Below are 12,935 nucleotides of genomic sequence, written 5' to 3'. Positions count from 1 at the left end.
ACAGACAGAACGAGAAAGACAGACCGAGACAGACAGACAGACACCGGGACAGACAGACACAGACCGAGACAGACAGACACAGACCGAGACAGACAGACACAGACCGAGACAGACAGACACAGACACAGACAGACACAGAGAAACAGACAGAGACCGAGACAGACAGAGACAGAGAAACAGACAGAGACCGAGAGACAGACAGAGAACGAGAGACAGACAGAGACCGAGAGACAGACAGAGACCGAGAGACAGACAGAGACCGAGAGACAGACAGAGACCGAGAGACAGACAGAGAGAGACCGAGACAGATAGACAGAGACCGAGACAGACGGACACAGACCGAGACAGACGGACACAGACCAAGAAGGACACAGACCGAGACACAGACCGAGACACAGACAGACAGACAGCGAGACAGACAGACACAGACCGAGACAGACAGACACAGACTGAGACCAAGACAGACACAGACTGAGACACAGAGACCAAGACAGACAGAGACCGAGACACAGAGACCGAGACACAGAGACCGAGACACAGACAGAGACCGAGACACAGAGAGACCGAGACACAGAGAGACCGAGACACAGACAGACAGAGACACAGACAGACAGAGACACAGACAGACAGAGACACAGACAGACAGAGACCGAGACAGACAGAGACCGAGACAGACAGAGACCGAGACAGACAGAGACCGAGACAGACAGAGACCGAGACAGACAGAGACCGAGACAGACAGAGACCGAGACAGACAGAGACCGAGACAGACAGAGACCGACCGAGACAGAGACCGACCGAGACAGAGACCGACCGAGACAGAGACCGACCGAGACAGAGACCGACCGAGACAGAGACCGACAGACAGACAGACCGACAGACAGACAGACCGAGACAGACCGAGACAGATAGACAGAGACCGAGACAGATAGACAGAGACCGAGACAGACAGACAGAGACCGAGACAGACAGACAGAGACCGAGACAGACAGAGACCGAGACAGACAGACAGACAGAGACCGAGACAGACAGAGACCGAGACAGACAGACAGACAGAGACCGAGACAGACAGAGACACAGACAGACAGAGACCGAGACAGACAGAGACCGAGACAGACAGAGACCGACCGAGACAGAGACCGACCGAGACAGAGACCGACCGAGACAGAGACCGACCGAGACAGAGACCGACCGAGACAGAGACCGACCGAGACAGAGACCGACCGAGACAGAGACCGACAGACAGACAGACCGACAGACAGACAGACCGACAGACAGACCGAGACAGACAGACAGACAGAGACCGAGACAGACAGACAGAGACCGAGACAGACAGACAGAGACCGAGACAGACAGACCGAGACCGAGACAGACAGACCGAGACAGACAGACCGAGACAGACAGACCGAGACCGACAGAGACCGAGACAGACCGAGACAGACCGAGACAGACCGAGACAGACCGAGACAAAGACAGACCGAGACAAAGACAGACAGACCGACCGAGACCGACCGAGACAAACAGACCGACCGAGACAGACAGACCGACCGAGACAGACAGACCGACCGAGACAGAGACCGACCGAGACAGACAGAGACCGACCGAGACAGACAGAGACCGACCGAGACAGATAGAGACCGACCGAGACAGACAGACCGACCGAGACAGACAGACCGACCGAGACAGACAGACCGACCGAGACAGACAGACCGACCGAGACAGACCGAGACAGACCGACCGAGACAAACAGACCGACCGAGACAGACAGACCGAGACAGACAGACAGACCGACCGAGACAGACAGACAGACCGACCGAGACAGACAGACAGACCGACCGAGACAGACAGATCGACCGAGACAGACAGACAGAGACAGACAGACCGAGACAGACAGAGACAGACAGACCGAGACAGACAGAGACAGACAGGCCGACCGGGACAAAGACAGACAGACCGAGACAGACAGGCCGACCGAGACAAAGACAGACAGACCGAGACAAAGACAGACAGACAGACCGTGACAGACAGAGACAGACAGACCGTGACAGACAGAGACAGACAGACCGTGACAGACAGAGACAGACAGACCGACCGAGACAGACCGACCGAGACAGACCGACCGAGACAGACAGACCGAGACAGACAGACCGAGACAGACAGACCGATCGAGACAGACAGACCGAGACAGACAGACCGATCGAGACAGACCGATCGAGACAGACCGATCGAGACAGACAGACAGACCGATCGAGCCAGACCGATCGAGACAGACCTAGACAGAGCGAGACCGAGCGAGACACAGACAGACAGACCGAAACAGACAGAGACAGACAGACCGACCGAGACAGACAGACCAAGATAGACAGACAGAGACAGACAGACCGACCGAGACAGACAGACCAAGATAGACAGACCGACACAGACAGACCGACCGACCGACAGACAGACAGACCGCCCAAGACAGACAGACCGAGAGAGAGAGACAGCAAAAGAAAGAGACAGCAAAAGAGCTGAATCAAGTAGTGGAGTAAATTATAAAAATTGACATTACACACTGCGAATCAAATTTAACAAACCAAACATTAAATACCATTATAGAAGGTAAAGTAAAAACCCAAACCGGTCCATTCATCAATACCGGTATATAGTCAAATACGCTATACCACCCAGGATAGGGCTAAATTGAAATGTTTCTTAAAGAAGAAATATAAAAACGCATATGCATAACCAAGGTAGCAATTGAAAGGTAACAGTTAACTGGAAAAGTATTAGACCAAAAGGAGATTACACAACAGTTCACCTGACAAGACTGAATCTAAACATCACACTGTTGATCTTATGTTCATTTTACATTTACTCTACTTTTTCCCTCATTTGTTGATCTGAAAATACTCTGGATACATTCAGTAACATATAACTATTCCTGTAAAATGTGGGGTAGGTGCAACATAATGAGAGGACTAACTGGTGTTTCCAAGTGGTCCCACACACCTCTCCATATTGCCTCTTGCAATATGGATATTGTGAATGTCAATATCACAATTCCGATTAAAATTCTATTAATCGTGCAGGCCTAATGTATAGCATGTTACTGTACAGCCACTACGTTCCAATTGAGGCTCTTATTGGTGCCCAAATCTGCCACTTTCAACCAATATACGGGTACGAGTGTAAAGGGCTACAGTCAACAGCATCATGAACTTTACCCAGTACCAGGACATTTTAGCCAAAAACCTGGTTGCCTCTGCCAGGAGGCTGAAATTTGTCAACAAGTGTAACTTCCAGCAAGACAATAACCCAAAGCACACATCAAAATCCACAAAGAAATGTCAACATTTTGCAATGGCCATCGCAGTCTCCGGACTTGAAACCCATTAAAAACCTGTGCTTTGAATTGAAGAGGACAGTCCTTAAGCGCAGATGAAGGATCTGGAAGGATTTTGTATGGAGGAATGGTCTAAGGTCCCTCCCAATGTGTTCTCCAACAAATAAAACATTATAGAAAAAGGGTTGTTATCCTCACAATGTGGGGTATTGAAATCAGGGGTGTCAATAATTTTGACCCCCATCTTTTAAACAAAATCTTTCTATGAGCAATTGTGTTAGTATAAAATATACATTTCCCAATTTTTTTGAGCATACAATATAGCTCAGTATATTCATTATTTATTTCATACGGTCATTTTTGCTTACATGGCATTTTTGCTCCTCTTTATCAAGGGAGTCAATAATTTCAGACCCCAGGGTACTGACTCCTGTCTGCAAGTTTGTAGATCTTCCAGGCCGCTCACCTCACCGCTTTTTCTCACCCCCACCCCTTAACCCCCAAGGCACTTTGGACACTATCCTCACCACAGTTGTGTCCCTCTAATTTGGATACTACCATATTCCTCTTCCTTACTCCCCCCAGGGTACTGACCTGTGCTCAGAAGATTCCTCATGTGCAGGTAGCTGATGGCCAGTCTCATGATAGAAGCCTTGTCTAGGTTGGAGGTGACACTGTGGGGCAGGGGCAGCTCCTGGGCCAGCTCATATAACACCTCAGACTCCTTCCCCCTCCGGTATCGCGCTGCATCCCGGGACTTCTCCTTCCTCCGCTCCGAGCTCACCCTGCTGTGGGAGACAGGCCGATCAACAAGATGCAAGTCAGAGTCCGGGCCTAACACACACACCACCAGGGATTGCATCATATTTAATTTGTTTAACACTTTTGGTTACTACATGATTACATATGTGTTATTTAATAGTTTTGTTGTCTCCACTATTATTCTACAATGTAGAAAATAGTAAAAATAAAGAAAAACCTTGGAATAAGTAGGTGTCCAAACTTTTGACTGGTACTGTTTATATATCTCCCACGTGATGTGAACACATGCATGGCTTATTGTCGGTCTTGTCCATATGTATTGAAGCATGTAGAGATTGTAGACAAGTCAAGGAAATGACACCAATGCATAACAGAGGCTGCTGTCGAGTTGTGGTCTTAACCCTACAGAACAGCGTAAATCAAAAAGTGTGCAATGCTCTCCATGAAAATAAAGACGTCAGTAAAAAAAATCCCCCCTGAAACTTAATTGCAATTGATCTGTTATGGAGTTAGTCAGATAATTATATTATTTGAGACTGTCTAAAAATAAGGAAAATGCTTCAGCTAGCTAATTGAACGTAATTTGTTGAAATATAATTTACTACTAGCCTATATAGATTTGCACATTTCCACTCATTTTTTAGAGTACAGAAAGTCCCTCCTAACAGTTAATGACAAAAACTGATCCACCTCAATGTACATCATATCCACACACAAATGAGTAGCCTAGATGGAGGTCTGTTTTGCAACCTAAATATTTTGCATGCTCAGTGAATGTGTCTGCAGGTTTTGCATCACGTGCATGCATGATGAGAATAACCAATGTAATACCTCAAACTGAAGTCAAACTGACAGGCAGGCAGTCAGTAGGTAGCAGTCTGTGTCTGTGCCTCTTACCAAGCTGACAGACTGACTGTGCAGGTCAGGAGCTCAGTCAGCGGGGGGCCAAATATTTAAACTATCCTCAGTCAGATCTCCCAGACCACATGAGGTCTGCCTCTCCGGGGTCTGAGTTTGAAAGCTGATCCTCTGTGTAATGCAACCAGTTCTGCATAGTGCCTTCACACTTCTCACCCTCCGCTACAGAGACCTTTCTGGTCACTTGCCCAAGCCCAGAGCAATATCTTTCAATAATCATTGCTTTCAACCAATCAACCACTGCTAAGTGAAGCAGGTATAAAAAAAAATATGAGTATCTAGGTCTTCACCCGTGGGAAATCAGCCACATGAAGGTAAAATAAAATCTAAACGTATCTCTGTGCTATGTATTGGAATCTATTGTGATGTGACAGACAAGTATGGCTTATGCACAGAGAATACAGGAAATGTCTGGAAACCCTTTACCTGAAAAGTCCTGGTTTAGGCTGGACCGCGAACTCTACAAAGTGAGTTATGTGCAGTACAAACAAAGGCTGCTACAGTAGACAGGATTCTCGTGCTGCTGTCTTAATGGTGCGTCACCCTCTCCACACTACAGATGGGAGGTGGTTGTCTTTCCTCTAAAAATGATACATCTCAGACATCACTCCAGGGTTTGGTTTGATGCTCTTGTGGAAATGAAGCTCATGAAATAGGTCCATCCTGTAGCTACAGGTCCAGTACAGAACAGGATTCAAGAGCTTTTCAGGCAACCAGCGGAATATCAACGAGTTCCCAACTGAGTACACCACTTGTCCCTTGTCTAGTCAAAGCTGCTAGCGCCTTCACACAAGAGGGCGACAGCCGCCGGTGACCATCGCAACAAACATTATCGACATGCAAAAAAAATAAAGAGCTTTAACGCCACAAGCATGTATAAACATTTATTTACATGCAACAGAAATGGATTCGAAAACAATGATTGTTATTGTTAAATGTGACTCTGTAAACTGATAGTATTAGAGACTACATTTAAAATACCCAAATGCGGTACAAAAGGATGATTTTGTAGGGACATTCGCAGGTGTAGTCTACATAAACATTTGGCAGCACCCCCACGCTAGTGATGGGCATTCCGACTCTTCAGTGAGCCTTCTCGTTCGGCTCAGCGCACCAAAAAGAGCCGTCTCTTTTCGCTCCCAAACGGCTCTTTAAAGAAAAAATACAAAATATATTTTTAAGTCAAACAGTTTGCGATAGTTTGACTATGAATGGTGTTAAAACAATTCTAATTAAATTATGAAATCATACTCTACCTTAACCACAATGTATTTAAAAATGCATTGGTTTGTTATGAAAAAGAATGCTATTAAACATGTGCATTTAAAGTAACTTTTTAATGTATATAAACAAAGTGCATAAATCTAACCATTCAACACAAATACAATCTGAACAGCATTATTTTTTTATTTATCCGTTATTTTACCAGGTAAGTTGACTGAGAACATGTTCTCATTTACAGCAACGACCTGGGGAATAGTTACAGTGGAGAGAAGGGGGGATGAATGAGCCAATTGTAAACTGGGGATTATTAGGTGACCATGAAGGTTTGAGGGCCAGATTGGGAATTTAGCAAGGACACCGGGGTTAACACCCCTACTCTTACGATAAGTGCCATGGGATCTTTAATGACCTCAGAGAGTCAGGACACCCGTTTAACGTCCCATCCGAAAGATGGCACCCTACACAGGGCAGTGTCACAATCACTGCCCTGGGGCATTAGGATATATATATATTTTTTTAATTAGACCAGAGGAAAGATTGCCTCCTACTGGCCCTCCAACACCACTTCCAGCAGCATCTGGTCTCCCATCCAGGGACTGAACAGGACCAACCCTGCTTAGCTTCAAAAGCAAGCCAGCAGTGGTATGCAGGGTGGTATGCTGCTGGTAGAATATGCTGCTAATAGAATATTGCACCATAAAGAAAAATAAATAATGTGCAAAACTGCAGCATCCCACTTAAAACATTAAACTGGTCCCTCATTTCTCTCTCCATATTATTACCAGCAGCACACAGTAATGCTGACCATATTTTGCTTTAATGAAAGATTTGTATTCAGAAATGCAAGCTGCCTCACTTCCGAGGGGCTGATGCGGTTTCTTCTCAGTAATTATTTGTCCTGTTTTCGAGAAGACCCTCTCAGAGGGATCGGATGTGGCCACTATGCAGAGTCTCCCTGTCATGACTTTAGTAAGCCGTGGGTAGACAGAGGCCTTGTTCTTCCACCAGCTCAGATGATCTGCAGATCTTTGGAGGGGCTCCTCCAAATAAGAGAACCTTCTGTCCATTGATGAACATAGCGTGTCCATCAACTCTGTCACATGTCCTGTGGTTACATTTGCTTCTCCTCTCTGGCGGCTGGCTGTGATTCGCTGAAGACCCTTACACAGGAGTTGCATTTTTGAGACTGTCGCATAGCTGAAAAGAGAGAACAGTAACTTATTAGTTCAGGTTCATGTTTTGTCTAATGATACTACATTCTCATTTACTGCTCATAATCATATAATACTGGATGAAATAATGATGTCGACGACTCATTGCGAGCTCACAGAACAGGGCTCCGGGCAGCCGAGCGGAAATGGAGGAAAACTCGCCTCCCTGCGGACCTGGCATCCTTTCACTCCCTCCTCTCTACATTTTCCTCCTCTGTCTCTGCTGCTAAAGCCACTTTCTACCACTCTAAATTCCAAGCATCTGCCTCTAACCCTAGGAAGCTCTTTGCCACCTTCTCCTCCCTCCTGAATCCTCCTCCCCCCCCCCCCCCCTCCTCCCTCTCTGCAGACGACTTCGTCAACCATTTTGAAAAGAAGGTCGACGACATCCGATCCTCGTTTGCTAAGTCAAACGACACCGCTGGTTCTGCTCACACTGCCCAACCCTGTGCTTTGACCTCTTTCTCCCCTCTCTCTCCAGATGAAATCTCGCGTCTTGTGACGGCCGGCCGCCCAACAACCTGCCCGCTTGACCCTATCCCCTCCTCTCTTCTCCAGACCATTTCCGGAGACCTTCTACCTTACCTCACCTCGCTCATCAACTCATCCTTGACCGCTGGCTACGTCCCTTCCGTCTTCAAGAGAGCGAGAGTTGCACCCCTTCTGAAAAAACCTACACTCGATCCCTCCGATGTCAACAACTACAGACCAGTATCCCTTCTTTCTTTTCTCTCCAAAACTCTTGAACGTGCCGTCCTTGGCCAGCTCTCCTGCTATCTCTCTCAGAATGACCTTCTTGATCCAAATCAGTCAGGTTTCAAGACTAGTCACTCAACTGAGACTGCTCTTCTCTGTATCACGGAGGCGCTCCGCACTGCTAAAGCTAACTCTCTCTCCTCTGCTCTCATCCTTCTAGACCTATCGGCTGCCTTCGATACTGTGAACCATCAGATCCTCCTCTCCACCCTCTCCGAGTTGGGCATCTCCGGCGCGGCCCACGCTTGGATTGCGTCCTACCTGACAGGTCGCTCCTACCAGGTGGCGTGGCGAGAATCTGTCTCCTCACCACGCGCTCTCACCACTGGTGTCCCCCAGGGCTCTGTTCTAGGCCCTCTCCTATTCTCGCTATACACCAAGTCACTTGGCTCTGTCATAACCTCACATGGTCTCTCCTATCATTGCTATGCAGACGACACACAATTAATCTTCTCCTTTCCCCCTTCTGATGACCAGGTGGCGAATCGCATCTCTGCATGTCTGGCAGACATATCAGTGTGGATGACGGATCACCACCTCAAGCTGAACCTCGGCAAGACGGAGCTGCTCTTCCTCCCGGGGAAGGACTGTCCGTTCCATGATCTCGCCATCACGGTTGACAACTCCATTGTGTCCTCCTCCCAGAGCGCTAAGAACCTTGGCGTGATCCTGGACAACACCCTGTCGTTCTCCACTAACATCAAGGCGGTGGCCCGTTCCTGTAGGTTCATGCTCTACAACATCCGCAGAGTACGACCCTGCCTCACACAGGAAGCGGCGCAGGTCCTAATCCAGGCACTTGTCATCTCCCGTCTGGATTACTGCAACTCGCTGTTGGCTGGGCTCCCTGCCTGTGCCATTAAACCCCTACAACTCATCCAGAACGCCGCAGCCCGTCTGGTGTTCAACCTTCCCAAGTTCTCTCACGTCACCCCGCTCCTCCGCTCTCTCCACTGGCTTCCAGTTGAAGCTCGCATCCGCTACAAGACCATGGTGCTTGCCTACGGAGCTGTGAGGGGAACGGCACCTCAGTACCTTCAGGCTCTGATCAGGCCCTACACCCAAACAAGGGCACTGCGTTCATCCACCTCTGGCCTGCTCGCCTCCCTACCACTGAGGAAGTACAGTTCCCGCTCAGCCCAGTCAAAACTGTTCGCTGCTCTGGCACCCCAATGATGGAACAAACTCCCTCACGACGCCAGGACAGCGGAGTCAATCACCACCTTCCGGAGACACCTGAAACCCCACCTCTTCAAGGAATACCTAGGATAGGATAAAGCAATCCTTCTGCCCCCCTCCCCCCCCCCTTAAAAGATCTAGATGCACTATTGTAAAGTGGCTGTTCCCCTGGATGTCATAAGGTGAATGCACCAATTTGTAAGTCGCTCTGGATAAGAGCGTCTGCTAAATGACTTAAATGTAAAATGTAAATATGTAGTAACTGCTTACTGTACCTCTTACTCCACTGATCTCCACAGTGACCTGCTCAAAGGGTTCCAGGACTCTGCACACCTCCTCCACCACCTCCCACACCTCTTGGGTCAGAGCATCAACTGGTGCATTGACAATGGCCAGGGTAGAGATGATGGCATCCTTGACTCAAGAAACCTCTTCAACATATAAAAATTTTGAATTCCACCTTGTAGTGCAGTCTTGTTTAGGCCTCAGCTCAGGCATCCCCATCTGGCGTTGTGTAGACTTCAGTTTTTCAGCACCTGTTGTGCTCCTGTGGAAGTATTCCACAGCTGCTTTCACTTTGTCCACGGTGGGCTTCATCACCTTCAGAGCATCTCCTAGTCAGGTTGATTTTGTGGGCAAGACATGGATGATGGGTCCATTTAAAAAAAACTTGTGGCTTTGGTTATGTTAGCTGCATTATCGCAACACAACAGACCACTTTTCCATCTACTTGCCATTCTCTGGCCATTCTCAACAGTTCCTCTGCCAAGTTCTGAGATGTGTCTGTTGTTTAACTCAAAGCAGTCCAGAAGACAGCTAGACATTGAAAAATCTTCAATGAAGTGACATGTAACCGACATGTAAGAAGTGGTTACCCTTAATGTCCAGCAGTCAGTGTAAGGCAAACTGCAGTAACTTCTCGGACTCTTTCCCGCTCTGAAGCCTGTGTGCTCTCATACAGTTGTGGAATAAGTGATTTTAAAAGGGTTTTCCTGCTTGGAATAGTGTATTACATTGGATTTAGACTATTGCTATAAATTTCGAAAACCTCTGTCCTCCTCGATCGAAAATGGCTGGAAATCGGTGGCAATCATTTTAGCCAATGCCATATCAATTTGGTTTTGTTTGTCTAGACAGACAGACTTTGGCATAAACTGGTCCATAGAAGACTGCGTTACTGTGGGTCGCGGAGTAGGCCTACTTGTCTGAATGGCTACGCTGACTCCACCACTATCACTAGCAGGCCCGCTAGTTTCTTGAAGCTCCACAGTTGAGTGCACAGTTTGCATATGCCGGTGTAGGTTGTGCGTAGAACCGGCTTTATAAGAGATTTTGTTTTGGCAAATTCTACACTGTGCTCTAACATTGTCTACATCATTAAAATGCATCCAAATGCTACTGTGCTTCTGACTCATTTTCCAGCTGTTGTTTTCACAGCTGTCCTTCCTCTCTGTCCTCAGCTGCTAAGTGTGTGACTGAGTGAGTTGGCTTGGCCCTCCCTCACGCATCTTTGGTTCTTTGGTTGAAAACAGCAGGTCTGGGACAGGTAGCACATCCGGTGAACAGGTCAGGGTTCCATAGCCGCAGGCAGAACAGTTGAAACTGGAGCAGCAGCACAGCCAGGTGGACTGGGGACAGCAAGGAGTCATCAAGCCAGGTAGTCCTGGTCACACACACAAATCCCCTTCTCGCTCATGGTGTAGTGCCAATGTCTTAGGTGCAAGAGAGCAATCAAAATGTAAATAACAATTTCAACGCTTGTACCGACATAATAGAATATGCATAAAATGCCCAGGATACCCATGAGGGGGTGCACAATTGGCCCAGCGTCACCCGGGTTAGGGGAGGGTTTGGCCGGCCGGGATGTCCTTGGCACATCTCGCTCTAACTACTCCTTGTGGGGGGCCAGGCCACCTGCACGCTGACTTCGGTCGTCAGTTCGACGGTGTTTCCTCCAACACATTGGTGCGGCTGGCTATTGGGGTTAAGCGAGCTTGGCAGGGTCGTGTTTCGGAGGACAAGATTTACAGCGATGGGACAAGACTGACTACCAGTTGGATATCACGAAATTGAGGGAGAAAAAAGGAGTAAAGAAATATAGCATTCTCCAATTGCAACATCTGACTATGCTCACACATTGAGCAGATTAAAAGTATTTTTAAAATCTTCTCAAACAAGAAGTTAGGCATACCTTATGTCCAAACTGTGTCTACATGCCAATCATTTGATTTCAATCAGTTTCATGGGAATATGCATTTAGATCTTCTTGAATTAGTGTTTCCTGAGCACATTAATAGCAGATGGTGTTAAACTGTATATAGCCTTCCTGTATTTAGTTGTTTCAATCAAAGCACATTCTGCCTAGTGGCACACATTGTTGATTTTTGGCCACAGGATTATCATTTTTTTCACCATTCAGCTACCATAGTTAAATCTCATAAGAAATTAGGTGGCGCTTTTGGTGTAACAGTAATGCTATAACATGCTATTATATTTGGTCATGTTATGTAGAATAATAAATCATTTTGTGATCTTCCAAGACATTGATTCAGCTTTGATCTAAACTTTACTAAATGAGCACCATTGTGAGAAGTGGCAGAGCATGTTGCTCCAGCAGCACTGCACAAAATTTGCTAATGCAGAAATGAGCGACCACAAAATCTGGGAATATTTGGCCAAGGAAACCTCTGGTTGCTCTCAGGGAAGGGAGACTTAAAAATAGGGTTGTGTGAAGTAGCAGGAAATGTGTTGAATAAGAAACTAATGAGCATGGAAAGCCTCAAGTTTGACGAAATGACCGTACACACACACGGTATGTGGAGACCCTTTCAAATGAGTGGATTAGGCCATTTGAACCACACCCATTGCTGACAGGTGTATAAAATCGAGCACAGCCATGCAATCCCATAGACAAACATTGTCAGTAGAATGCCCCATACAGAAGAGATCTGAGTTTCAACTTTGCACCGCCATAGGATGCCACCTTTCCAACAAGTCAGTGTCAAATTGCTGCCCTGCTAGAGCTGCCCATATCAACAGTAAGTGATATTATTGTGAAGTGGAAACGTCTAGGGGAAACAATGGCTCAGCCACAAAATGGTAGTCTACACAAGCTCACAGAACGGGACCACCGAGTGCTGAAGCTCGTAAAAATCCTCTGTCCTCGGTTGCAACCCATGAAATGGGTTTCCATGGCCTGCAGATGCAAAAAAAAGCCTCAGATCAGGTTTTGAAGGATGCCAGGAGATCGCTACCTTCCCAAATGCATAGTGTCAACTGTAAAGATTGGAGGAGGAATACTGGTCTGGGGCTGTTTTTCATGGTTCGGGCTAGGCCCCTGAGTTCCATTGAAGGGAAATCTTAACGCTAGAGGATACAATGAAATTCTAGACGATACTGTGCTTCCAATTTTGTGACAGTTTATGGAAAGCCCTTTCCTGTTTCAGCATGACAATGCCCCTTTGTACAAAGCGAGGTCTATACAGAAATGGTTTGACGACATAGGTGTGGAAGAACTTGACTAGCCTGCACACAGCCCTGACCTCAACCAAATCGAACAC

General features: G+C 47.1%; 1 protein-coding gene across 1 annotated transcript in view; it reads right to left on the bottom strand.

The window, feature by feature from the left end:
* The window catches only part of LOC129812969 (hypoxia-inducible factor 1-alpha-like), a 33,586-nt gene extending 27,837 nt beyond the window's left edge, over positions 1-5,749 (bottom strand). Inside the window, exons 1-2 of the mRNA XM_055865012.1 lie at positions 5,432-5,749; positions 3,920-4,113 (exon numbers count right to left, since the gene is read on the bottom strand). Coding sequence (XP_055720987.1) covers positions 3,920-3,968 — 49 coding nt within the window. The 5' untranslated portion in view covers positions 3,969-4,113; positions 5,432-5,749. The remainder of the gene's footprint in view (positions 1-3,919; positions 4,114-5,431) is intronic.
* Between the last annotated feature and the right edge of the window lie 7,186 nt (positions 5,750-12,935).

This window comes from Salvelinus fontinalis, chromosome 16 (assembly GCF_029448725.1).
Source record: "Salvelinus fontinalis isolate EN_2023a chromosome 16, ASM2944872v1, whole genome shotgun sequence".
NCBI lineage: Eukaryota > Metazoa > Chordata > Actinopteri > Salmoniformes > Salmonidae > Salvelinus > Salvelinus fontinalis.
The sequence above is the reverse complement of the archived record's forward strand: the minus strand, read 5'-3'. Positions and strand labels throughout refer to the sequence as shown.